This window comes from Gopherus flavomarginatus, chromosome 7, assembly GCF_025201925.1.
Source record: "Gopherus flavomarginatus isolate rGopFla2 chromosome 7, rGopFla2.mat.asm, whole genome shotgun sequence".
NCBI lineage: Eukaryota > Metazoa > Chordata > Testudines > Testudinidae > Gopherus > Gopherus flavomarginatus.
The window spans coordinates 3,504,073-3,531,797 of NC_066623.1; the positions used below are offsets into that span (position 1 = coordinate 3,504,073).

Below are 27,725 nucleotides of genomic sequence, written 5' to 3' on the forward strand. Positions count from 1 at the left end.
TTTGTATTATTTGATGTAATGTAGTTATGTTTTCTTGTGAATTCAGTTTCCTTCTTATTTGTCAGAATGGGAAATTAAAAATAGTCATTTATTGGGATGACAGAGATGGAAAAAGGAGTTTCTCCTGCTGGACAAAATTTTCATGTCCTCACTTAATTTAACAAACTGTTGCCTTTTCTTAATTTTGGAAAATTGTCCGTTGTTGTTGGGTGTGAGGTTTGTCTATTTTAGGAAGAGAGGTCATGGTTAGGTCAGGATTACCCAATCTATGTTAGCTTTCTACTTAATCTTGATCTCCTTTTCCAGGTTAGACAAACTCTAATTTATATGGAAAATGGGTGGGAAAATTTTTTATTGGGAAGTGCACTACAGACAGAGCATTCTACCTCTGTGGCATCAGTAGGTGATTGAGTGAGGAGTTTAAGCAATTGAAACATATTTCATTTCATAGGATGTTTATAGTACCAATTATGCCAAAAGTAGTTAGAATGAGTTTCCAAAGCTCCCCATATGCTGATGGTGTCCAGTGAAGGGTGGCTTTGGATCATCTGACTACCAATGACTTATTAAATTTTCTGTATAAAGAATGGTAATAAGTTTGAAGTGGAGTCTGCTACAGCAGTTATAGTATGTTCATTTCAATAACTGTTGTATCTTTGTCTGCAGGTCCTGCAGTATCAGGATCTCCACTGAGAGTAGTGGTGGGTCAGGATGTCTTTCTGCCCTGTAAATACCACATTGATAACAAAAATAACATCACAACAATGTACTTACCCAATCATAAGGGAAGCTATAGTTGCCTTCTGCAGTTGCAGATGCTACTTTCAGTTGAAAGTTCCCCATCAAGGTATATGCTTTAGTAACTCTTGGGTGAATTTGTCACCTGAAGCTTTGAGGACCTGGATTAAAATCTCCTGCGGTCAAGCAGGTTTTAACTAGGGTTTCTGAAATACTGCTGAACAGTTTGCTTTTGAAGCTAACCCATTTCGGCTGCAGCCATTGCTAATGTGGAAAAGGAGAAATGGGTAAAGGGCTAACTACAGGAAAAGCCAACCCTCATTAGGACTCCGCAAAAGTATTCAGTATGGTTAAGTATAACTGACATAATTTGGGAAGTGAAAATCCTAAGTTTTTTTTTTTCTTCAGAAATGAACATTTTTTCTTCAAGCCCTTGAAAAGTTTGAAGTAGACCGTTCTCTGCCACTTTTTCAACTATCACTATGGCTCCTTGCTTCATCCTGAAGAGGATCCTAATGGTCCTATTTACAAGTAACTAAGGTGAATAAGAGAATAACTGCTAGTGGATGGGGCTTCGATAGGTAACTACTGCATAATAGTTACTGAATTTTCCTATAGAGAACTAAATATGGACTAAACTTGCTGTCGCCTAAATAAGGCTGGTGATGTCTCACAGTGTTGTAGTTTGCCATAGACTCTGCAGTCTTCTGCAGTGTAAATAATAAGCCAGAGATGCTCAATAGCCTTCTGTGGAGCTCCTCTAGCTTCCATTTTGTTTTATAAAAAATAAATTTCTGGGCATTATGATTGCAGAAATAATCATCCAAATGTGAACCAAGAGCAGCAGGGTCTGAAAATCCGACTGACAAACTGCATCTGCACAGAACCTTTTTCTTTATATACTGTTGAGACGTTTCTGAGATCTGTATAGCCATGTCACTTAGAAATGTATTTAAAGACCTGATTTCACTTTTGTAAAGGTTTCATCAATATTCTGTCTGCATTATTCCTATTGGAATGACTTTAACATTCGAGTGCCTTTTAAAAATTTACAATTAATATGTTAGGGAAAAAATGTGCACTGCAACTTTGGGTGTGGAGCCAAAATAGTAACGTTTTCTGTATCTGTCATGACAAAGCTACGATTTCTGCAATTCTACACTACAATAAACAATGAGCCTTACTCGGGGGTGCTGGTGTAGTTGTGTTGGTCCCAGGATATTAGAGAGACAAAGTGGCTGAGGTAATAGCTTTTATTAGACCAGCTTCTGTTCATGTGGAAGACGAGTTTTTGAGCTACACAGTGCTCTTCCTCAGGTCTGGGAAAGATGCTTACAATTTAGCATAAGTAGTTAGCGCACATTCTAGGGGATTAGTCAAGGTGAAGTGGCCTGTTAACACCGAATAGTCAGCGGACAAAAATGTCTCCTGGCCAGGTCTACACTAGGGAACTTAGGCAGCACAGCTGTAGTGAAGCAATTCCGCCACTATAAGATCGCTCGTGTAGCCGCTCTATGCCAATGGGAGAGAGCTCTCCTAATGACATAGTAAACCCACCTCAACGAGCAACGGTAGCTGTGTCAGTGGGAGAAGCTCTCCTGCCAACATAGCGCTGTGCACACGAGCACTTATGTTGGTGAAGCTTATGTCGCTCAACGAGGTGGTTTTTTCACACCCCTGAGTGACACAAGTTTCGCCGACGTAAGTGGTGGTGGAGTCATGGTGGATGAGCTCTCTGTAGATGAAAAGCTTGTCTTTCTCACCAACAGAACTTGGTCCAATAAAAGATACTACCTCAGCCACCTTGCCTTAGTCATAGGGAAACCAGTGATGACATCAGTTGTGAAGATAGTGAGCCACATAATGCCATCAGTCCAGGGAGATCTGCTTTAAATTTAAAAATCAAAATGGTAGGATGTGGTCCATATGCTGTAAAGTGAGATTTTGTTTCAAAGCATTTCTTTTTGCTAAATAAGAGGTTGGATTCAAAAATGTTTCTTTATTAACTACTAATAGAGTATGTTGTCAGAGCTGAGTTTCTCATAGGTTACTGTGGCAAAGTTGTAGTAGGAAACAGATTTATAACTGAAAAGGTCTTTTCCTGAAAAAAGAAAAGAGATTGATTAGCTAACACATCAATATTGCCCAGCTAAATCAAGGTTAAAGATGTTAGACTTTGTTTTCGCTGAGAAAAGGTCAGGTTTAGCTTAACTAACCTCTACCTAATATTGATCTCCTTTCCCATACAAACCCTCATTTATATTGGTCCAGTTTGGAAAAATTGCATTGGAAAGTATTAACACCCACTGCAGAGCATTCTACTCCTGTAGCATTAGCCAGGTGCTTCAGTGAGGAATTTAGGGTACCAATAGCCTTCTATTTTATTTGATAGGAAGTTTCCTTTGAAATGTGAGGAGTTAGAATGAGTATTCAAAGCTCCCCTTTTGTGTGCCTGCTTAAGGGCTGGCTTTGATTGACATCTGGATCATGTGATCAGGAATGACTTTGATTAACACCCTTCGTGCAAAAGATTTAATGCATTGGAGGTGCAGTAAATACACAGTATCTTGGAACTGTTAGAGAGAGAAACAGTCTAGCTGGCACAGAAATACTGCTGCTTCCTACAGCTCTCGTATGCTAGTTTTATTTGTAAGTACACTAAACTTGCAGGGAAACCGAAAAGATTTTTACTACTGAATCAGGCAATTAGACAAAACTTCTTATACACAGAATGTGAATTAAATATAGAAGTGAATGGGGAAGTTGTGTAATCTGGAGGGAGTACAGAATGTTAATCATGCTAATTCTAAAATTAAATGCAGCCTGATGCCACGTATTCAAAGAGGAAGACGGTTATAAGGAGCACTGGGGATTTCCACAGCATTTTTAAAGTGAGTTCTGTACTTTTTCCACTGTTCTATTGTCTCATGGTGGGTACGCATATGTTCGTGCTCAGTCAAGTAAGGAAAGAGAGAGAGCTGGCTCACTGAAAGGTCTGTTACATTTTCAAAGGGTTTATGCCACTTAACTGGCCACTTGCAAACACCATATCCAGTCTAAGGTGCAAGTTCACCTGCCCGGCATTTTTCAAGGAAGGTGGAACTGGAACTGAAGATCTAGGATGAATCTGCTCCCTGTACATAAAACATAAAAATGGGTCAGACCAATGGTCCATCTAGCTCAGTATCCTGTCTTCCAACAGCGGCCAATGCCAGGTGCTTCAGAAGGAATGAATGGAACACGTAATCATTATGTGATCCATCCCGTCTCCCAATCCCAGCTTCTGGCAGAGGCTAGGGACACCCAGAGCATGCAGTTGCATCCCTGACCATCTTGGTTAATAGCCATTGATGGATCTATCCTCCATAAACATCTCATTCTTTTTTGAACCCAGCAAAGAGTCCTGTAGCACCTTATAGACTAACAGACGTATTGGAGCATGAGCTTTCGTGGGTGAATACCCGCTTCGTCGGATGTGTGTCATCCATGCATCCGACAAAGTGGATATTCACCCACAAAAGCTCAAGCTCCAATATGTCTGTTAGTCTATAGGGTGCCACAGGACTCTTTGCTGCTTTTACAGATCCAGACTAACACGGCTACCCCTCCTGATTTTTTGAACCCAGTTATAGTTTTGGCCTGCACAACATCGCTTGGCAACAAGTTCCACAGGTTGACTGTGTACTGTGTGAAGAAATACTTCCTTTTAAACCTGCTGCCTATTAATTTCTTTGGGTGAAGGAGTAAATAACACTTCCTTAGTCGCTTCCTCCACACCAGTCATGGTTTTATAGACCTCAGTCATATCCCCCCTTAGTCGTCTTTTTTCCATGCTGAACAGTCCCAGTCTTTTTAATCTCTTCTCATACAGAAGCTGTTATATACCCCTAATCATTTTTGTTGACCTTCTCAGTACCTTTTCCAATTCTAATGTACCTTTCTGAGATGATGTGACCAGAACTGCACACAGTATTCAGGATGTGGGAGTACCATGGATTTATATAGTGGCATTATATTTATTTTCTCTCTTCTTACCAGCCTGTTATGGCCAGAAGTGCCTCTGGAGCCTTTGTGTAAAAGTTGGTGTTACATTATCTACCGTCTAGTCATCTGGCAGAGAAGCTGATTTAAATGCTAGGTTACATACCACAGTTCTGCAATTTCCTATCTGCGTTCCTTCAGAACTATTGGGTGATACCATCTGATCCTGGTGACTTATTACAGTTTAGTTTTACCACTTTGTTCCAAAACCACCTCTATTTACAACTCAACCTGGGACAGTTCTTCAGATTTGTCACCTAAAAAGAATGGCTCAGGTGTGGGAATCGGTGGCACCTCCTCTTTAGTGAACACCACTGCAAAGAATTCATTTAGCTTCTCCGCTTCCTTCAGTGCTTCTTAGGTCCAGCACAAGTCGGCTCTTAAATGAGAGAGGAGATTCAAACTGAGCAGGATGCAAGTGGTGCATATACTTTGTGCTGGATCTCTGCATTGGGGTGAATTTCTCATGCCCCGAGGGCTATCTTGAGAGTCTAGCGCAGAATATGTGCCCACTAGGGAATTTTCAAATCACAGCATCTTCATGCAAGTGGAATTCAGCCGTTGAAGTCTGTTTCACCAGTTTCTCCTAATATTGCCTCCATCGGGAGACCAGCGCATGCCAGCTGCCCTATGCTGGCTCATTAGACCACCCGTGTTACCTTCTGCAGCCAGAGACAGACAGGCACTAATCTGGTTTGTGATCCTGCAGCAGTAACATGCTCCCACCTCACAGTGCATCCAGATTCTGGCTCAGAAAGGACAGGGAAAGGGAGGGGAGGATCATGGACTGAGTAAAAGCCAACCAGATCCACTCATCAAGAACTACAAGGTATGAGTTTGCAGTACCTAGAACTGCAGGAACATGTCTTCCAAAGGCACTGGTGAGGCCCATGTTACTACACTGAACCCCTGTGAGTGAGGAGACACACGAGGTTCAGGAGAACTGCATAAGCACAGAAGTCGTATTATAGCTGAAGTGGCTATAGTCACTGCTGCCAGGTGATCTGTAATAGTTGTCTGTGGGAACCATCCAGGGACACCACAGGTCTCGTAAGCCACTGTGCCTCATCCCTTCCATTAGCTTGGAGCAGTTTGAGAGCCACTGTCAGGAGGATTAGTCAGGATAGCTTCCCTCACAAACAAGCAACACCAACATCAGAACAGACCTGTGTGCCTTTGTGTGGTACCCGAACTGTCCTGGGTTCTGACAATGGGACTCCCGTTAGGTCAGGGAGTTGCTGAGAGAATCACCCATCTGTAGGCTGGGAAGATCAAAGAACTGTTCTCCTTGCAGCTTCCTGGTTAGGATCAGGAGGGTGAGGCTGTGAAGCGGCAGCATACCTGAGTGCTTCCTGTGCTTGGACAGAACCACAAGATGGGCAAAAGCACCATGGCCGCACTGTGTGTCCTGCTGTCATCCTCCCCTGTAGAAAGGAGATGGGGGAAGAGGGGAAACACTCATCTCAGTGGACCCACCTGCAGTGGAGATATGTGGAGAGCTTACAGGGTCGGTGTTGAGGCAGCGCAGCAGCTGGGCACATCAGTGCTCCCTGGACTTGGACAGAACCACATCATGGCCAAAAGCACCATGGCCGCGCTGTGTGTCCTGCTGTCATCCTCCCCTGTTGGAGGAGGACGGAAAACACACACACAAGTGGACCCACCTGCAATGGAGATACATGGCGAGCTTACAGAGTCAGTGTTGTGACTGAGATGCCAGGCAGGTCCCATTAGCCAGTACATTGTATCCTAGCCCCGTTTCAATTACTGTTGTATCTTTGTCTGCAGGTCTCTCAGTATCAGGCTCTCCAGTGAGAGGAGTGGTGGGTCAGAATGTCACTTTGCCCTGTAAATACCGAGTTAATCACCAAAATGACGTCACAACAATGTGCTGGGGCCGGGGCAGCTGTCCTCCTTCTCTGTGTTCTCAGACAATTCTCTGGACAGATGGACGGAGGGTAACAGAGTGTCAGTCCAGCAGATACCGGTTAGAAGGGAATCTCGCTCAGGGGGATGTGTCCCTCACCATAGTGAATGTGGCAGAAGCAGATGGAGGGACGTACTGCTGCCGTGTGGAGATCCCTGGTTGGTTCAATGATCAGCTGAACAATCTGGAAGTTGTGATTGAGAAAGGTGAGCAGAGCTTTTGTATGCGTGTCCTTGAAGAGTAAAACTCCTGCCATCTGGCTGACTTTTGCAGCTTGTGACAGAAACAATGTAATAATGTCCTGCAGTGTTATCCATTACGGCACTGAAGCTGTACTGTTCCTGCTGCTGAAAGGAAGCAGCCTCTGCCATCGGGGTAACCCCAGCAGAGCCAGTGCATGGGAATGGAGACTTCGGTCTTTTGAGTCATGGCACATGACTCATCAGCATTCTTAGCCCTGGTCTACACTATGGAGTTAGGTTGAATTTAGCAGTGTTACGTTGATTTAAAAATGACTGCGTCCACACAACCAACCCCGTTCCACTGACCTAAAGGGCTCTTAAAATAACTTCTGTACTCCTCCCCGGTGAGGGGAGTAGCACTAAAATTGACTTCGATGGGTCGAATTTGGGGTAGTGCAGGTGCAAATTGACGGTATTGTCCTCCGGGATCTATCCCATAGTGCTCCATTGTGACTGCTCTGTACAGCACTTTGAATTCCGATGCACTAGCCAGGTACACAGGAAAAGCCCTGGAAACTTTTGATTTCCATTTCCTGTTTGGTCAGCATTGCAAACTCAGCAGCACAGGTGACCATGCAGTCCCCCCAGAATCATAGAGCGTAGGATGTTTCTATGTTCCCCCTATCATCTCCATCCCTGAGGTTCTCGCAGATTAGAAGGTGAAAAAAACTCTCACAATGACTGTTTTCCAAGCTCATGTAGTCCTCCTGCACTGATGGGGCACAGCTTAATGCATGGAGGCATTCAGTGGCAGAGGCCAGGAAAGAATTAAGTGAGCGTGAACAGGTTTTTTGCTGCCCCCTTTCTGGTTGATAGCTGCCAAAGGAGTGCTGGGAAATATAGTTCTTTCCCTGCTCCAGGGCTGTCTCTGTAGGCAGGGAGCTAGGTAAGGAACTATAGCTCCCAGGGTCCCGTGGGTTCTCAGCTCCCTTGCTGGATCCCCAGCTGCTCCGTGGCTCTGCTTTTGCAGGGTTGTGAGAGGGGAGGAAGTGAGTTAAAAAAGGGAAAAAAAGGACGGCCTGAATGCCGCCCCTGCAAATGTGCTACCCCAAGCACCTGCTTGTTTTGCTGGTGCCTAGAGCTGGACCTGAGCGTGAAGAGCAGAGGCAGGACCTGCTGCTGAGGCTATTTGGGGAGCAAACGGACACGATGAAGCATCTGTTGGAGCTGCAGGAAAGCCAACAAGAGCACAGACTCCACCTGCATCCACTGTATAACCACCTCCCCATGTTCCACAGCCGCCTCACCCAGACACCCAAGAACCCGGGAAGGGGCGGCTTTGGGCACCCAACCACTCCACTGCAGAGGATGGCCCAAGCAACTGGCGGCTGTCATTCAAACAGTTTGATTTTTAGTATGGCTACAAATAAGCAATGTGTCCTTGTCCTTCCCTCCTCCCTCACCTCACTCGGGCTACCTTGTCCGTTATGTTTGTCTTTATTTAAAAAAAAAAGTATTGTTTCAAAACAACAGTTATTTTATTTCAAAGCGGGGAGGGTGGTTGGCTTACAGGGAATTAAAATCAACCAAGGGGACAGGTTTGCATCAAGGAGAAACACACACAACTGTCACACTGAAGCCTGGCCAGTCATGAAACTGGTTTTCAAAGCCTTTTGGATACGCAGCACACAGAGCCGGCTCCAGGGGTTTTGATGCCCCAAGCAGCCAAAACAAAAAAATGGGATTGGGATTGGAAGGCATTGGGAGCTTAACCCAGAATTCCAACGGGCAGCGGAGACTGTGGGAACTGTGGGATAGCTTCCTACAGAGCACCGCTCCGTAAGTCAATGCTAGCCACGGTAGCAAGGACGCACTCCGCCGACTTAATGCACGTAGTGTGGACATACGCAATCGACTGTATAAAATCCATTTCTAAAAATCAACTTCTATAAAATCGACCTAATTTCATAGTGTAGAGATACCCTTAGCTCGTAGTGTAGACATACCCTTAGCTGCTCCATATATAGTATCCAAGAGAGTGGGCCATGGAGTGTTTTTCTTTCATGGCTTGTGCACAGTAATCTTCCCACTGATGCAGGGCATTTTTAGCAACCGTCCAGGTGTCCAAACCACTGCCAACTGCCAGTCCTAGAATATTGATTATTTTGCTTATTGCTAAGAGCAGCTATGTAGCAGGTCTTTGCAAGAACTTAACTAAGGCAAGCTGGGCAGGGACTAACAGCAATCCCATGGAGTAAACCTGACTCTGTCTCCTCTCTGATATGCTAGGGTAAGTGTCTGTGGGAAAACTGGAAGTCTGTCTATATTTGACTTTTGGTGTGCGTGTGTTGGGGCCCATGAGATTGCAGACTCTGCAAAAACACATCTGTCTACCTAATGGATTAAGAAGTGCTTCCTTAATGGTTTTTCAATGATTGACATGCTGTTGAGGTAATCGTAGCAGTTACTAACATAAAAGGGGTAGACAGATCTGAGGCATTTGGATTTGACCTTCTGGACATCTCTTGGAATCCCCAAGACAGGCGAATAGCTGGCCAGTTGAACAGTGTCATTTGACCACTCGCGACCCTTCCAGACCGTGGGTAACTAGTGTTTGGGAGTGATCTATAATCTGTTGTGTTTGTATGTGCTTGAAACTAACTGAAGCAGAGACTCTGGGTAGAGGCATTCTGGTGAGAGTGCTGGAAAATAGTAAAGTGAAGGCTTTAAGTAAAAGCACTTGATCTTGATTAGTTTGTGCCATCCATGTAGCAAATGGAGGTGCTGTATCTCCCTGGGTTTGTTTCCTGATACTGCCTCGCAGAGAGTAAAGTTAGCAAGAGCTTTGGGTTTAGGGAATCTCAGGTAACACAGCTAGGGCTGATCCAGTCTACATTAAAGTTAGTGGAAGGATTCCCATGGGCTTTAATGATTCTGGATCAGGTCCTAATTCATACAAATGACAAAGATGCTGCCTAGTGTCACAAGACATGACTCCTGGCCCCCTAAACCATTTGAGAGAGAGGTCCTCCTTGCAAAATCTGCCCATCTTGGAATCCCAGGGATCAAAGATGATAAATCCTTACCCTGGTCCTGGGAAACCTGCCTGACTTACCTGCTGGCACCTGGAAACCTCGCTTAGTCTCTACTCCATTTCACTGAACCTCTGTATCGTATCCTATCGAGCATCATTTCCTTTCAAACTCACTGCGCCAAATTCAGACCTAGCATAAATAGGTGCAGCCCCACTTTCATCAAGTCTGAGTTTAGCCCTGTCTTGGCTGAGCACTTCAGTGGTGCATGGAGCTGGTTCTTCACAGGGGCAAATTCCACCCCATGGTGACTCCTTACTCATGCAAATAGTCCCGCTGGAGCCATGGCTCACCAAGGGGAGCTACATTTGCACAACCTGGCCTTAAGTAATGACACATTTTCATGCTGGAAGTTTTATCTCAGCAGGGGATCTCTTAACATCTGGCAAGCTGCAGATCTAAAAGGCACAACCCCAGGTATGGAAATCAGTCAAATCTAAAATAAAACTCTACCCCACCTGGGTTCTTTATCCCAAAAGGCAGAAATCCAGAGACTCCAGGAAGCCCAGTAGGAATCTAGTATCACTCCTGATTTTCTGTGGAAGCTGCTCAGATGCTCTGGCAGGATAAAACCCTAATATGGATGAGTGGATAGATATTGTAGCTGTGATTTTCATCCTCTTCCTTTGCATTGTATTTTCCTGAAAATACAGATGTTAGAATTTTTGTTTTACTTGAAAATATTCCAGGTGGTTAACAGGACACCTTTTTTGCTGCTTTTTATACCTTTCTATTATTAATAAAACATTTTATTTCTTTCAGTTTGTGGGGCATATCTTGCAGACTGTTGTAGTATATGTGGTTTTTGTTTTGTTTTTAACATCAGCTAGGATCTCCACCACAGCCCCTCACACTTCTACATTTGAACATAACCTCAGGTAATGTTTATCCAAGTATTCAACCTCGCTGGTGTGTGTGAGCCTCTTTGTATGGAAAGGGAACAAAATTACATATGAGACAAATGCCGTAGCTAAACTTTACCAAATGTGCCTTTTACAAAATCTTCTCCCTGTTATCTGGAAACCTGCCTCATCAAACCCCTATCTGACTTTCTTGCCTGCACATAACAACCTAGACTAGTGTCTGAGCTATGTCACACAATCTCCACCTTTTGCGCTCTAAAGCAGAATTTTCCTTTCAACCTTCTGGGTCAAATTCGTGCCTACCATAAACATTGCAAACATACACACACGAGTAATTTTACTCACAAATCGCAGGATTAAAATATGTTTTATTGGTAATCAAGTTAAGGCAATTTATTTTAAATGGCTTAGAAAATTATCTCCTCTGACTCGAGGATAAGCTCCTGGCAACAGAGGGGAGGTCTGTACGGTTCTCCCAGGTATCTCTGCAAACAATTTCCAACACTCAAAAAAAATTACATGATTGTGTTTTAATAAAATCTAATTCTTGATATTTAGCTTTGGAGACTTAAGATGCTTTGCCGGTTTTATCTTAATACCAGAAATGCCATTTACAGATTGTAATTGCTCTCAGTTTCATCAGCTCAGTAACTTTAAAGTGTAACCACACAACTTATACATTTCCCTTTCAGAAGAAGAAGTGAAAATTGGCACAGTTGCAACAGATGAGGCATCTGATCCTGGAATCCCCTTAATTTATACAAGAGGAGGCTCCATTTTCATTAGTTGTATATCTTTGGGCAGCACATTTTGAGTCTTGAGATTAGTGGGTTAGTTTCATTTCTTGTGGGGTTATCCAATTATCAAACAGCAGAGCCGTTGAACCATTGTACTAAAGATACTGCATTTTGTAGCCCCAGAGATTAAATGTTGTGAGGTGCCTTGAGCCAGGGCTATGCACTGGATCAAGATGCTGCAACTGTGACTTCTGCAAGTTTTTTCACACTGAATCCTGCCTAAATGTCACACAAATGTGCTCTGGGCTGTATGACATCCTGCTTGCATAAATTATGCAGCCTCCCTTGTCCTGGACAGTACTGCACTGTTTACTTTTTTAAGGGTCTGACCCAAAACACATTGAAGGCATTGGGCAGACTCCCCTTTGACTTAGACGGGTATTGGATAAGGCTCAAATCAATTTAAATTGTGTTGTCCATCTCTTTGTGTATCCTTAGGAGATGTTCATTTGCTTTAGATGCTCAGGGAAGTAGCGGATGACTAGCTGCAAACAGAGGAAGAACTGTCTTCTGTATTGAGTGTTTATTTTTTTATTTGTGTAGTTGCTGCACGTGCCACCCAGGTATCCTCTTCTGTCACACCAAGATGGCTATCGATTTCCAGTCCAGAAGCCCCTTGGGCTGTAAGCTTCTCTGTTGTCAGTTAAATAGTGCATATATCTTCCCTACGGGCCACTATCCGCAATACTCTATTTTGATCGGAACAGAGACATGTTCATAAGTAGTCCATTGGATCAACTTCTGTTGGGGAAAGAGACAGGCTTTTGAGATACACAGAGCTGTTCTTTAAGTCACCGGACCTTGAAAGCTTGTCTCTTGGTCCAATGAACGATATTATCTCACCCACCTTGCCTATCTAATAGCCTGGGACCAGCACAGGAGCAACACACTTCAATCCACATATTTAGTCTGTCCATTTGCTGCCTTGGAAATAGTCCTAATGGTTTAATTGTCAAAAGACAAACCAACTTCAATAACAAATCTAAGGGACTAATCCTGCAGTTCTTATTTCATCCTTACAAAGGCAAAAATCTCAGATTTCAAGTCTAAAATTAAAATAAATATATAACTCTGATTCATGGTTCATATAACCTAATATAGCAACTCAATGGAAAAGAGCATTATCTCCAGTTGGGTGTATCACCTCAAGCGTGTCTCTACTATATTTTTCCCAAGATGCCCAAATGGCTTTTGAATCACGTATATAATTAATACCCACTAATACCCGCATGTCTGTGTTTCAGTTGAATGTGTCTACATCAGTTCATCCACTGGAGGCTGAATCCAGGGGGACAGGGATGTATATTAAAATTGGCGTCATTCTGTCACTTCTAGTCCTCCTAATTTTGTCCCTGTTAATCTTCACATGTAAGTAAATCAGAGAAAGAACAACTCAAGGGCATTAATAGTTTTATTTCTCTAACTCAACCAACAGCGACTTGTCGGGGGATGCATTGAATCAACTCTTCCCCATATGCCCTGGAAATGGCCCTTCCCCAGTCACTGCTGCCCACTTTTCACATCGTACTACGGGGCCAACCCGGTCATAAGGGAAGTTGGAGCTGCTTTCTGTAGCTCGGGACACTACCTTCCCTGGGATCTCCCCATCAGGGTGTACAGCAGAGTCAATCTTGGGTGCATTTGTCCCCTTATGCTTTGAAGACCTGAGTTTAAATCTCCCTTATTGAATTTCTCTCACTTGGCTCTTTGTCTTGTCCCTGCTGATTTTTTAAAAATTTTGTTCTAATAACCATGTGCTTTCCCTCACCCCCCTCCCCAGGGTGTTTGCACAATACATGATAGCTAGAGAATTTGGCCAGGTAAGTGCTATTCACTTTGTCTCTTCTGTAGCTATAAGAAGAAGACAATATTGTTATACCTTTGTTAGGACGCGGGTGTTCAGAACAAATAGTCCCGCACGAATGCTGGCTTCTCACACATGCATTCATTTAATTTGAGTGGCTTTTTCATATCAGGATAGATAAGCTTTCTTGCATTGTTATCTGCAATTTCATTCAATGAGGCATAATCACTGCTATTTGTTGTTAATAGGGCTGTAAAGTGATTTAAAAATTGTGATTAATTGCTTGAATAAAAAATTAATTGCACAATTAATTGCATTGCTAAATAGTCATGGAATAGCATTTATTTAAATATTTTTGGATTTTTCTACATTTTCAAATATATTAATTTCAATTACAACACAGAATACAATGTGTACAGTGCTCACTTTATATTTATTCTTCTTACAAATATTTGCACTGTAAAATACAAAAGAAATAGTATTTTTCTATTCACATCATACAAGTACTGTAACACAAACTCTTTATCATGAAAGTTGAATTTACAAACGTAGAATTATGTATGAAAAATAACAGCACTGAAAATTAAAACTGGCTCACACATACAATGAAAAATAAAACAATGACTTCTCACATGTGCATTCTTTTAATCTGAGTGGCTTTTTCATATCAAGATAGATAAGATTTCTTGCATTGTTATCTGAAATTTCATTCAACGAAGTACGATCATTGCTATGTGTTGTTAACCAGTAAACAAAATCTGAGCATAACTTTTTGCTTGCATTGTATTAAGAAGTAGAGCTTTAGGTTTGGAGTTCTTTATAAATGCCCACATATTAATTATAAGTATTGTTTGGCTCTGATTCCCATTTCCCTAGTGAGTTGATTGATTCTGCTACCCAGCCTGTTGTGTTACTCACAAGATATTATTGTTTCAAGGTCTGGGTTTATTACTCTTGCTCCAGCCCAATCTCCTTTTCTGGCACAGAACATGGAGGGATCTGAAGCACACTGGAAGCTGGGATCAGTGCAGAGGAAAATAGGTACAGGATGGATAGATAGATACTGTCTGTGACTGTTCTGGGGATGTCTGTCAGTTTATGCTCCTCATTTTGTTTTGTGACTATCATTTATGGTTGTAAATCTGCATTCTGGGTTATAACCTCCATTTTGTGAATCATCCTACAGTGTGTCCTGGATGGAGAGCAGGTTTGGACTGGGGTGAGCTGGTGATCAGCGAAGAGGTGGTGGTTCTCACCTTACGCAGAACTAACACAGGATGGATCACTCGGATGTCAGCAAAGAATTATTGACTTGCTTATGATTCTTACCAGCTTCAGCCCCTCCAAACCACGGCTGGGACACGAGGTGTCACACTGGGATTCAAGACCAAGTTTGTGTATATAAACGGGGGGCTTCTGTGTAGAGGGAGCTACCCATCGCCAACAGCAAGAGGGACAAGGGAGTCTCCACCTCCCCGACCAGGCAGACCTCAGACCCAAACGGAAGGAAGAGATCATCTGCGGGGTGGGGCCGTTGCATGCAGGTGTTTGTTTTTTCTGTAGCTCTGTAAATCTCTTGTGCAGTAGAAGAGGTGCGCATATGAAATTCCTTTGTAAATTGTTCCTTGATTTAACTGTCACATGGTCTCTGAAGAGTTAAACCATAAACTGGAGTGCCACAAGGGTGGAATTTGCGGTAGTGTGCATAAATTACCAGGGACACTTGGGGGGTTCAGCAGAGGTCATGGGGCCTACGACAGCTGCATTCAACATCCCAAAATGGGGGTTCCTGACAGGCCAAACCCAGACACTGCCGTGACTCTGCTCAGACGCAGTGGGCATGGAAGCGTGAGGCCAACACCGCTGGCAGAAAACTGTACATAGAGAGGGTGTGAGGTTAGAGAGCCGTCCTGGCTGATAAACTGCACTATTAGCCCCTAAAGACAAAGAGAGCACATTTTATGCTGCTCCCTGAACTGTATGTTCCACTGATCAGTGTTAGTCATTGTTTATACATATTCTTAGTTCTGTCAAGCAGATAAATTAAGAGGGATACTCCCTGTGCTGGGGAAATTGACTGACTGCCAAATAGTTACAGGTATTCCCTCCAGTCAAGCTACAAGCGTCTATGCGTTCTAGGCTAAAACTTCACCAGTCTAGCCCAGGCTCCAGGCTCTGAGTGTAAGAAACCAAACCATCTTTCTCAGAATTCGTTCATTCAGTCATGGAACACAAGAGTATTATCAGAGGTAAACGGTTCCTTCTTTTCTTTGACTGAGAACAAGTGCCACAGTGACTGAGCAGCTGAGAAGAGGGCGCCACAATGCTCATGTGTCCCCACAGAGAACCATGGGGAGCCCTGTAGAAGTCAAGCCAGTCTGCACGGAAGCTCTGAATCTCCGTAGGACTCTGGGTTTCCAGCATCCCTCCCGATGGCGACATGACTCTTTCCCTAGATACAGAATCAAGCTGTGTGCAAGGATGGCAAGCTTTAATGCAATAATACCTAGTATTTACATAGCACTTTGTCATCATCCCAACGCCAACAAAAAACAAATACACAAAGATTGTGCACAAAGATTGTTATGTTCTCTTGACTAAGGGTCTCATCTAATTCCTATCAAAGTAAATGGGAGTTGGATCAGACCCTGTCAGACAGTGACAATTGTTGAGCAAAACCTACAGACCCTTTCTGCAGCTATTTCCCAGAATGTCCCAGGGACCCTTTCTTCCTCTCACCCACTGGACTCTGCCTTTGAATCTGTATGTGTCCCTATGTAGTTTTCTCACATCTCTGAGGCATCATAGATTTTTCAGGGGTTAACTTCAGTGCAATATCCCTATGGCCTTTCTCAATGAAACTGGCCTGAGTGCTATTACCCAGCTGAGACTAGAGAAGCATCCAGCATCAGTGGTTCTGCTCTGTGCTCCACCCACCTCATAACAATCTATCCTCCATTACCAGGCAGCCAAGAGACGCAGGAAGGTTCCAAAATCCAACAATTTACATTTGCAAGCAGATTAAAAGACATGTCAGACTTCAAGGCTCCTTGAGAACTGTCTCTGATTAAATACTTAATTCTTGTGAAAAATCTAACAATATTTAATTTTTAAAAATGTCACCCACTATATCTTGGGCTTACTGAAGGACTTGGATCATTTCAATGACATTGTTTATAATTTAAAATATTAAAGTGAATTCTAGTGGGTGCAGAAAACTTCCGGGTTGACAGACTGCTGTAGAATTAAGTCTTTCTAGGCCGGTGCCCAGCTCTGCTGCTACTGCCGGTAGAGTGGTCAGTCGCCACAGTGATCTTTATGTGGTGAATAGCTGCTAAAGTGAAACAAAGGTTTTTATTGGTGTGTTGCCAATATCTGGTAGCAAACAGAATTAAATAAAGGTCACTTAACTGGGGAATCTATTAACTTGTGCTTTTGGTAGAAAACTAATGTCTGGATAGGCCCTTTATTTGGTTTTTAACCAGAGGTGAAAGTAAGCTGATCCGAGCCGGTCTACCGGTAAGAAATTGGCTGCCGGTACACCGCCGACCATACTGGCAGGACTGCTGTTAGGAGTGGGGGGGGTGGAGGAGTTGGCAAGGCAGCTGCCCCGGGGCCCGGCAGCGGCCAGAGTCCCGGGCCCTTTAAATCACCACCGGAGTCCCAAGCGGCGTGGGCCGGGCAGCGCCGAAGGGCTGGCTGGGGGAGTCTGGCTGCAGCCCCGCCCCTTCTCCCTGAGGTGAAGCCCCCCACATTGCTCAGGACCCCAGCTGCCCTGTGTACCAGTAAGTCATTTACATTACTTTCACCCCTGTTTTTAACCCCTGGATCAGTTTGTGGTCACAGCTAACAAGAATAACTCGAGCCTGATCTTTGACATTTAAGCTTCAAAACCAAATGGCGTGTGTCTAATCATTCTGGCTCGTTTATCACAATGCCTGACACCAGTGATGGGATTCACAGCCCCTCCCTACATAGTGGTTTCAAAGTGGGTTGTACATAGCAGAATTTTGCACCACACTCACACCTCAACTACAGAAATGTTGAGGAAGATGGTTCAGAAATATGTTTTTTGTTCGTTTAAATCCATGGTCAGGGTTTAATTTAATTATATGCAATTTGTTGCAGAGTCATCTAACTGATTACTGGAAAATGGGGGAGGGGAGCTAATAGGTGCTAGATGTAGGTATTTTTAATTAAGATCATGCAATAACACTTCTCTACTGATCATCCGGTAACAGCAACTCTGTATGCCATTACTGAGCCTGTGAGGAGAGAGAGTAGAAAAAAGCAGCATCTGCCTCCAAGATCCCACTGAAGAATGAGAAAAGGAAATCTGTTAAAGTCTTGGCCTCAAAGACACTTTTAAAGATGTTTTCTGGGAATCGTGCACTCCCTGTATCTGGCTGAAGGGGAAAGTAGGCAAGCAGTGGTCCTGAGAAGTCATCCAATAGGCCAGTCTCTTTTCCCATCACTGTAGTGTTTTTAATGACAACATGCTGCAATCCCCTGTAGGCTACAACAGTGGGACAGTGTGGGTCTTCCAATATTTTTTGGTGGTGGGTCCCACAGTCTTATCCGGGTGGTTAATAATCTGAATGGTCAAGAGTATTTTTGCAACATCAGTCAGCCAGATGGAAACAGTAAGAAATACATTACTCCAAAGAATGAACAAGTGTGAGGGTAGTCTGAATTGTAAACACTTGGGAATTCATTAATACCAATGTTTCTCCTAGGAGCTCCCTTCTCTGTGTCTCCTTTTCATCCATCTCTCTGCAGTACACATTCATGTGAACTCTTTTGCTATGTCTATGCAATGTGGCTAAACAAAGGGGGACAATGGGGGGCAGGGAGAAACATCAAAAATATTCTGTACTTCACCACAGCCCGGGTGTAAGAAACAGGTGCAGCTGAACAGAGTTTAACTGCAAGTGGCAATAAGGACAATCAGCTCAATGCTATTTCAGAAACTGTGGTCACGCAGGTTGTAACCAGGGCTTATTGAAATGCTTCTGAGCAGTTTGCTCTTGCAGTTAAACCATGTGCAGCCATTGGCCTCAACAGCTAATTGCTAGTGTGGACACGGAGAAAGAGAGCAAAAGGCTAACCACAGGAAAAGTCAACCCTGATTAGGCCTATGAGCAATATTCAGTGTGTTAAGTGTGACATCATTTGTGACATTAGGGAAGTGAAAATAAAAGATCGTGTCAGAAAAGAACATTTTTTTCCCCCTCCTGCACTTGAGAAGTTTAAAGAAGACTGTTCTCTGCCTTCTCTTCAGTTAGCACGATGGCTCCTTATTTCATCTTGCAGTGGATCCTAATGGTCCTATTTACAGGTAACTAAGGTGAATAAGAGATTAACTGATAGTGGATGGGGCTTTGACGGGCAATTCATGCATAATAGTTACTGAATTTTCCTGGAGAGAGAGTAAATATGGACTAAACTTGATGTCTCCTCAATAAGGCCGGTCATGTGTCACAGTGTTGTAGTTTGCCACAGACTCTGCAATTTGTGCAATGTAAATAATAAGCCAGAGCTGCTCAATAGCCTGCTCTGGAGCATCTCTAGCTTCCATTTTGTTTTATAAAAAGGAAATTTCTGGGCATTACGGTTGCAAAAATAATCATCCAAATGTGAACCATGAGCAGTGGGTCTGAAATACCTACTGGCAAACTACATTTGCATAAAATTTATTTGTCTTTCTATACTGTGATGGAAACAGTTGTGAAGATAATGGGCCACGTAATGCCGTCAGTACAGGGAGATCTGCTTTAAATTTAAAAATAAGAAATGGCAGGATATGGTTCATGTGCTGTAAAGTGAGATTACACATTCTGTCTCCTTCCATTTTTTATTTTAAAACATTTTAAAAAAAATAAGAGGTGGGATTAAAAAATGTGTGTTTATTAAGTACTAATACAGTTTGTTGTCAGAGCTGAGTTTCTCACAGGTTACTGTCACAAAGTTGCAATAGGAAGCAGAGTTATTACTGAAAAGGTCTGTCTTTTTTCAGAAAAGAGGTTGATTAACTAACGTTATCAACCTTGCCCACCTAAGTCAAGGTTAAAGGTGTTCGACTGTGTTTTCACTGGAAAAAGGACAGGATTAGCTTAATTAACCCCTTTCTAATATTGATCTCATTTAACATACAAACCCTCATTTGTATTGGACCGGTTTGGAAAAATTGCATTGGAAAGTATTAACACCCACTGCAGAGCATTCTACCCTGGTAGCATTAGGAGTTACTTGATTGAGGAATTAAGGCTATTGGTACCTTACTAATCCATTTGATAGGAAGTTTATAATGCCTGTTCTATCAAAAGCAGAGCTTCCTTTGAAATGTGAGGAGATAGAATAAGTATTCAGAGTTCTCCTTTTGTGTGCTCAGTTAAGGGCTGGCTTTGATTGACATCTGGATCAACCACCAGGAATGACTTTGATTAACACTTTTAACACAAAAGATTTAATGCATTGGAGGTGCTGTAAATACACAGTATCCTGGAACTGTTAGAGAGAGAAACAGTCTAGCTGGCACAGAATACTGCTGCTTCCTACAGCTCTTATGTGCTGGTTTTGAGTACATTCGATTTATAGGGAAACCAAAGGGATTTTTACTACTGAATTAGGTGACAAGACAAAACTTCCCCATACACAGAGTATGTGAATTAAATGTAGAAGTTGAAAAGCAGGACAGAAAAGCTTTGAAATCCCTATTCGTATGAATGGGAAAGTTTGTAATCTGGTGGGGAGGATGTTAGATTTATGATAATTCTAAAAGGAAATGCAGCCTGATACCATGTGTCCAACGAGGAAGACGGAGTTTTAAGGTGCATGGAGGATTTCCGCAGCATTTTAAAAGGTAGATCTGTATTTTATTCGTCGTTCTATTGAGCCATTGAGCATGTGCATGAGCACATCCACTACCGAGGAAAAAGAGCGAAAGCTAGCTCATTAAAAGGATATTTTCCAAGGGTTTCTGCTACTTAACGGGCTACTTGCAAACACAATATCAGGTGCACATGCAAGTTCACCTGCCCAGCATTTTTTAAGGAAGGTGGAACTGAAGATCCATGGTGAAGATCGGCCTTGTGCAGAGGACTAGCACAAGTCTGCTCTTCCATGAGAAATGTGATTCAAAGTGAGCAGGATGTAAATGGTGCATATACACCTCTACCCCGATATAACGTGACCTGATATAACATGAATTTGGATATAACACAGTAAAGCAGTGCTCCAGGGGAGAGGGCTGTGCACTCCGGTGGATCAAAGCGAGTTCAATAGAACGTGATTTCACCTATAACGCAGTATGATTTTTTGGCTCTTGGGGACAGCATTATATCGGGGTAGAGGTCTGCTTTGTGCTGCATCTGTGCATTGGGGTGAATTTCACATGCCCCCAGGCCTATCTTGAGAGTCTAGCCCAGAATATGTGCCCACTAGGGAATTTTCAAGCTACAGCATCTTCTTGCAAGTGGAATTCAGCCATCGAAGTCTGTCTCACCAGTTTCTCCTAGTATTGCCTCCACCAGGAGACCAGCCCTTTCCAGCTGCCCTATGCTGGCTCATTAGACTAAACCCCTTACCCCCTCAGCCAGAGACAAACAGACACAGTAATCTGGCTTGTGACCCTGCAGCAGCAACAGGCTCCCACCTCACACGGTCTCCGGGATCTGGCTCGGAAAGGAGGAAGGAGAGGATCATGCACTGAGTAAAACCCAACCAGATCTTCCCATTAAGAACTACAGGGTCTGAGTTATCAGTTCCAGGTACTGCAGGAACAAGGCTTGCACGGGTCCTGGTGAGGCTCAGACTCTCCTGAACCCCTGTGAGTGAGGAGTCAAGAGGGGGTCTGGAGAACTGCATACGCGCAAAAGCCGAATTATAGCTGAGGCGGCTATAGTCACCGCTGTCAGGGGATCTGTAACAGTTGCCTGTGGGAACCATTCAGGGACACAATAGGGGTCGTGAGTCATGTGACTCACTGTCAGGAGGATTAGCAGGATAGCTTCCCTCACAAACCAACATGAAGATGGACGTGTATGCCTTTGCACGGGTTCCAAACTGTCCTGGGTCCTGACAACTGACCTCCCATTAAGTCAGGGAGCCGCACACACAGCTGTTGAGAGAATTGCCCCTATGTCGGTGGGGCGGATCCAAGAACTGTTCTCCCTGCATCATCCTGGCCATGGTCAGGAGGGTGAGGCGGTGCAGTGGCTGGGCACATCAGTGCTCCCTGGGCTTGGACAGAACCACATCATGGCCAAACGCACCATGGCCGCGCTGTGTGTCCTGCTGTCATCCTCCCCTGTTGGGAAGAGGAGGGGAAACACACACACAAGTAGACCCACCTGCAATGGAGATACATGGCGAGCTTACAGAGTCGGTGTTGTGACTGAGATGCCAGGCAGGTCCCATTAGCCTGTGCATTGTATCCTAGTCCCGTTTCAATTACTGTTGTATCTTTGTCTGCAGGTCTCTCAGTATCAGGCTCTCCAGTGAGAGGAGTGGTGGGTCAGAATGTCACTTTGCCCTGTAAATACCGAGTTAATGACCAAAATGACGTCACAACAATGTGCTGGGGCCGGGGCAGCTGTCCTCCTTCTCTGTGTTCTCAGACAATTCTCTGGACAGATGGACGGAGGGTAACAGAGCGTCAGTCCAGCAGATACTGGTTAGAAGGGAATCTCGCTCAGGGGGATGTGTCCCTCACCATAGTGAATGCAGCAGAAGCAGACGGAGGGATGTACTGCTGCCGTGTGGAGATCCCTGGTTGGTTCAATGATCAGCTGACCAATCTGGAAGTTGTGATTGAGAAAGGTGAGCAGAGCTTTTGTATGAGTGTCCTTGAAGGGTAAAACTCCTGCCATCTGGCTGACTTTTGCAGCTTATGACAGAAACAATGTAATAATGTCCTGCAGTGTTATCCACTATGGCACTGAAGCTGTACTGTTACCATTGCTGAAAGGAAGCAGCCTCTGCCATCGGGGTAACCCCAGCAGAGCCAGTGCACGGGAATGGTGGTTTTGTTCCCTTGTGCCATGGCTTACCGCTCTTACTAGCAATCTTAGCAATATGGTATGTAGCATCCAGAAGAGTGGACAGTACAATATGCTTCTCTCATTAGTTAGGCACAATAATCTCCTCTGGTGGGTACATGTGTTCAGGTTCTTGGGCAGATCCAGCTCCCATTTAAATGAATGGAAGGTTTCCATCAACCCTAATGGGTTCTGGGTCACACTCTAACTCATGAAAATAAAAGGATACTATCGTGCTTGCTGTGACAGACATCAGACTTTTCTGCAGGGCTCCCGAGCCCTTGGTGACATGTTCTCCTTGGAAAGCCTGGTCCTCTCTGATTTCTGGGATTCCAATGTTATAAATCCTCACGTTGGTGCCAGGAAACCTACCTGGTGCAGGCCTTGCCTGACTTTTGTTCCTGCCCCTAGAAACCTAAAGTAATCTGTTCGCCATACCATAGAACCTCTATATCTTCCCCTACAAAGCCATGTTTCCTTTCATACTTGTGGGGCCAAATTCAGACCTGGCATCAGCAGGGGCAGCTCCACTGAACTCAGAGTTGTAGTCTTGCACCAGGTATGAATCTAGCCCTCTCTCTTGGCTGAGAAGGAGTTATGTGGTGCCAGGGCCTGGCGCTGGCTCTCCAGATATAGGTGAATTCCAGCCCCGAGGAGCACTCATGAAAGGATTTCTGTTGGAGCCAGAGCTCATCAACAGAAGTCAAGTTTGTACAATCCAGTCTTAAGTAATGACTGATTTTTATACACGGAAGTTTAATCTCAACAAGGGCTCCCCTACAGCTCTGTTGTCTGGCAAATAATACATTTTAAAATGTACAACTCCAGTTGTGGCAACAAGCAAAATCAAAACCTCAAACTTTACCCCAAGCTGATTTTTTTCCCCAGAAAAGGCAGAAGTCCAGACACTCCAGGAAATCTGCTAGGCCTTTCATTATTGATTTTACATGGAAGGTGCTCAGAGGGGATGGTGACAGGTGGCAGAATAAACCTCAAGACAGATACGTAGATAGTGTAACTGTGATTTTCATTCTCTCTCCTTTTGCTGCACTGAATTATCCTGCAACTAAAAGTTACAAAGTAATTTTCTTCTTGCAAGAGACCAGATGGATAATGGAATATGGTTTTATTGCTGGTGATATGTTGCTAAAACATTTTATTTCTTTCAGTTTGTTGGACGCATCTTGCTGACTCTTGTTTTTTGTTTTGTTTTTAACATCAGCTAGGACCTCCACTGCAGACCCTCACCCTTACACACCAAAACACACCTCAGGTAATGGTTAGCCAAGTATTCCACCTCTCTGGTGTGTGTGAGTCCCTTTGTAATGGGATCCCAGAAGAGGAACTAAATAACAAATAGTAGCTGAACAGATATGCTACTGAGATCAGAACCAGGCCTGTAAATACTAACTGAAAATTATGAAATAAGGTCCCATTCTGCAAACACACACACACACACACACACACACACACACACACACACACACATCGCTTTGCTCATAAATTGCAAAACTTTGTTTTAATATTAAAAATCTATTTTCATTGGTGTTGAAAATATTATTCCCTTGGACTTGTATATTATAAAATCTGATCCTCTGTGATCTAACAATAATGATAACAATAAGCCCCAAGCGAAGATGGGAAGATCTGCAGGGTCTTTTAAACAATTTGCAGCCCACTAAAACTGTTTTATGTTTTAATATTTTTCTTTATATTTTGCTTTTGAGCCTTCTGAGCTCAGCTTGAACTTGAAATCAGAAATGCCAGCTTCCTTCATCTGGATTTTGTGAGTTCAGCAACTTTAACACATTTCCACATAGTTCTGTTGCCCTCTCAGAAGAGGAAGTGGAACCCTTTCTCAGCATGTGATGTATCTCTAGCTGCAGAGAGGCTTGTATACTGAATACATCCATGAAGGAGCCTCAAAAAGAGACAGACAGTTGTGTTACTTTGATGTCAGGAAATGCCACCCTTTCCCAAGCAGAGACAGCAGCTGAAGCATTTAGAATCAAAGCATGTGGGAATGGATTTCAATTCCAACAGAGGCGGCACTTGACTCTAGTGTCCCTGTAATTTAAACATGAGGGGACTCCGTTTTCACTAATTGTAGATCCTCAGATAGCACCTTTTCAGTCTTGGGATTGGTGGGTTGGTGTTACTGCTTGTGGGGTTATTCAGTAATCAAATGTCAAATTCATTGAACCATATTCAATGTAAAGATATTGCATTTTGTAGCCCCGTGTTTTAAACATTTTATGGTGCCTTAAGCCAGGAAACAGGCAACATACCAAGATGCTCTAGCTGTGGCTTTTGCAAGTTTGTCACACTGTGGCCAGCCTCAGTGCTACATAAATGTGTTCTCGGCTTTGTGAAGTCTTGCATGCAACACCACTTGCCCTTTACAGTGTCATTGAAAGCCCATCGGTTCTCAGGAGATATCAGTCAGAGAAGTAGGCATTGTGTAGCTATGAAAAAGGAAAGAATTATTAGCTGTGCTAAGTGATATGTTGATTTATCTTATCGTTGCTCAGCTGCTGCGAATGCCAGTGACACATCTTCCGCCATCACCCCACAATGGCCATTGGTTTTGAGTTCAGAAGCCCCTGAGGATGTTTCAGTAGTAAGTGGTCAGATCGGAATGGTGACTATATTGTCTCTGCAGATCACGTTCCATGCTCTCTTCTGGTTGGAACAGAGAAATACTTATAATGAGTTTGTCCTTTTGGTGCCTGGGAAATAGAGCTGATGCGTTTGTTACCAAAATGCAAACAAACTCCAGTGACATGCAGAAAGGGCTAATCTTGGAGTCATTACTCACTCCTTACTGAGCTGAAAGGGAGTTTTGTCTAATTAAAGACTGAAGTCAATAGGAATTGAAGGCACGCATCACTTCTCAGGATCAAGGTTTGAATAAGAAATGCAGTTTTTGGCGCTAAATGCAGGCTCTTGGAATGAAGAGCTGCTGCTTTAAACTATAAATAAAAATAATATGCACCCATTTTACGTAAATGAATGGGATTTGGACACCTCACTTTGTTTAGGCACCTTTGAAAATCCCAACCGTAATCAATGTCCAGTGTATGGAATCTTGGCAGTCTCTCCGTGGAAATCAGGCACTGTCTCAAGTTGAGTGCATTATCTCAAGTGTGTGTTTACCATTTACCATGCAGCCGAATGATTTTTCAAGCTGTGTATATGATTTCTATTCCTGCCCCTCATACCCTCGTGTTTTGTGTTTCAGCAGACTATGCTGACATCAATCCATCAGCAAATGGAGCCAGAATCCACACGGGCAGGGGTGCATGTTGGAATCAGCATTTTTGTGGTACTTCTAGTCATCCTGGTTTTGGCCCTAATTATATCCAAAAGTAAGTGATTTGAGAGCGATGATAATCCAAGGACATGGATAGTTTTATTTCTCTGCTTCCCTAGGACCTAAGATAATCAGAGCTATGCAGAGGATGCCCTATATTGGGGTGGCCAGACTGCAGTTCCTTAGCCGCATGCGGCTCTTTTACAGTTAAAATGCAGCTCCCAGAGCTGCCTTCATTCTCTGCCTACCAGAATGGAGGGGGAGCTTGGGGCTTCTGCCCTGTGGCTGGGTGGAGTCGATGGGGGCTTCTGCCCAACGGGGATGGGAGTCTCAGGACTTCAGTTCCACCAGAGGTGCCTGCCGGGTCTCGAAGTTTCTGCTCCACCAGAGGCACCTGTTGGGGCCTCAGCCCCAAACCCCTGCAGGCACCTCCCCTGGGGCAGGATTTCAAGCCCACCACCCCGCTGCAGGGCAGGAGCGCTGGCAGGCGTGCCCCACAGGGCTGAAGCCCCAAGCCCCAGCAGTTATGCCTGGCTCTCAAACTTGTGATCGTATCAGAGTGTCAGTAAGTTTGGCCCCCCCTGCCCTGTGTCAACCCATCTCCATGCTGCATTGGCCCTGCCGACACCCTAGTCAGTGCTGCCCAGTTGGTACACTGTGCTCTCCTGGCCTTACCTCATCACAAGGGAAACTGCAGCTGCTTTGTGTGACCACAGCCATGATGTTCCCTTTTGCAGACTTTCTCTCATGGAGGCTCTCGGTCAGGGAATACATGTGGGTAGCCCCGGCATGAATTTGGCCTCATGTAAACAATGGGTGTTTCACATATTTAAAGGACTCACTTTAAAGCTCCCTTATTTCAGTTTTTCACTTGACTTTTTCTCATTGAACCTGCTGCTTTTTTAAAAAATGATTTTAAATTTCATTTCTCCCCCTTCCCCTTTTCCCATTGTGGATGATCCTCAGGGTATTTCCCCAACAGACAGAAGCTGAAGACTTTGGCAAGGTAAATGCTATTCGCTATGCTATTTCTGCTGTAGCCGTAATCAAAAACTACGTTCCAAAATGTCTGCACCATTGGTAGGACAGAAAGAAATGTGCCAAACAGACACTCCTGGACACATGCTGACATTTCCAGAGCTGCTTTTGTTTTGATTGGCTTTGCCATATCAGGACACAACAATGCAAAAAGAGAAATTCATTATCATCGTTATTCCTCATTTGCTTAGTAAACGAAAATGAGCGCAACAGCTGATCTGACTCGTGGCTTGTATATCTTGATATCACATTAAGCAAGAAGAGATCTCAGGCCTGTGGTGCCTTATAAATACATAATGATTAATTATTACAGGTGTCTAATAGTAAATGCTACTATGGTTCATATTTTTCCAGTACACCGTCTGCTTTGGATATCGAGTTTCTTGTGTTTCTGTTTTGTTATTTATGTTTTAATGGTCAGGGTCTGTTACTCTCTCTGCAGCTCAGTCTCATTTTCCAACCCAGAACATGGAGGCCTCCAGAGCACGTTGGAAGCTGGGGACCATGCAGAAGAGAATATTTATACGATGAGCTAAGGAATGATTGGATGCTTCCCTGTAGCAACTCTGTGGCTTTCGCCAGTTACTAAAAAACTAGCACAGTTTATACAGAACTCAGAACGATATGTTCTACTAACCACTTCTAACCCTTGTTTGATACAACTGAGGACACTGAAGAGGGGTGCTCCTGGTGGAGGGCACATGGACTTACAAACTGTTAGTGGCATCACTCCAGTAAAGCAAGAAGTGTCTACAAATTCGAGGCTAAGACTTTGCCAGTCTATTGCAGACCCAAGACTCCCACCGTTTAGTGTCATTCTCAGAATCCATTCACCAAATGGGAACGATATGCATATTACATTTGTTATCAGATGCAAATTGCCACTTCTGAT

The 27,725-nt window shown here is 43.8% G+C and overlaps 1 protein-coding gene across 8 annotated transcripts; it reads left to right on the forward strand.

Annotated features, from left to right (window-relative positions):
* The first annotated feature begins 1,149 nt into the window (after positions 1 to 1,149).
* Positions 1,150 to 27,725, forward strand: LOC127054923 (hepatitis A virus cellular receptor 1 homolog). 8 transcript variants are annotated; one of them, XM_050961329.1, is made up of 7 exons: positions 1,150 to 1,269; positions 6,568 to 6,912; positions 23,705 to 23,755; positions 25,014 to 25,102; positions 25,724 to 25,850; positions 26,762 to 26,801; positions 27,276 to 27,725. In XM_050961329.1, the coding sequence occupies exons 1-7, from the start codon at positions 1,221 to 1,223 to the stop codon at positions 27,367 to 27,369; spliced, it is 795 nt and encodes a 264-aa protein (XP_050817286.1). In that variant the 5' UTR covers positions 1,150 to 1,220; the 3' UTR covers positions 27,370 to 27,725. The 8 variants fall into 8 exon arrangements, with proteins under 8 accessions (XP_050817286.1, XP_050817287.1, XP_050817290.1 ...); XM_050961330.1 differs by lacking the exon at positions 6,568 to 6,912 and adding an exon at positions 21,920 to 22,264; XM_050961335.1 differs by having other exon boundaries at positions 1,222 to 1,278.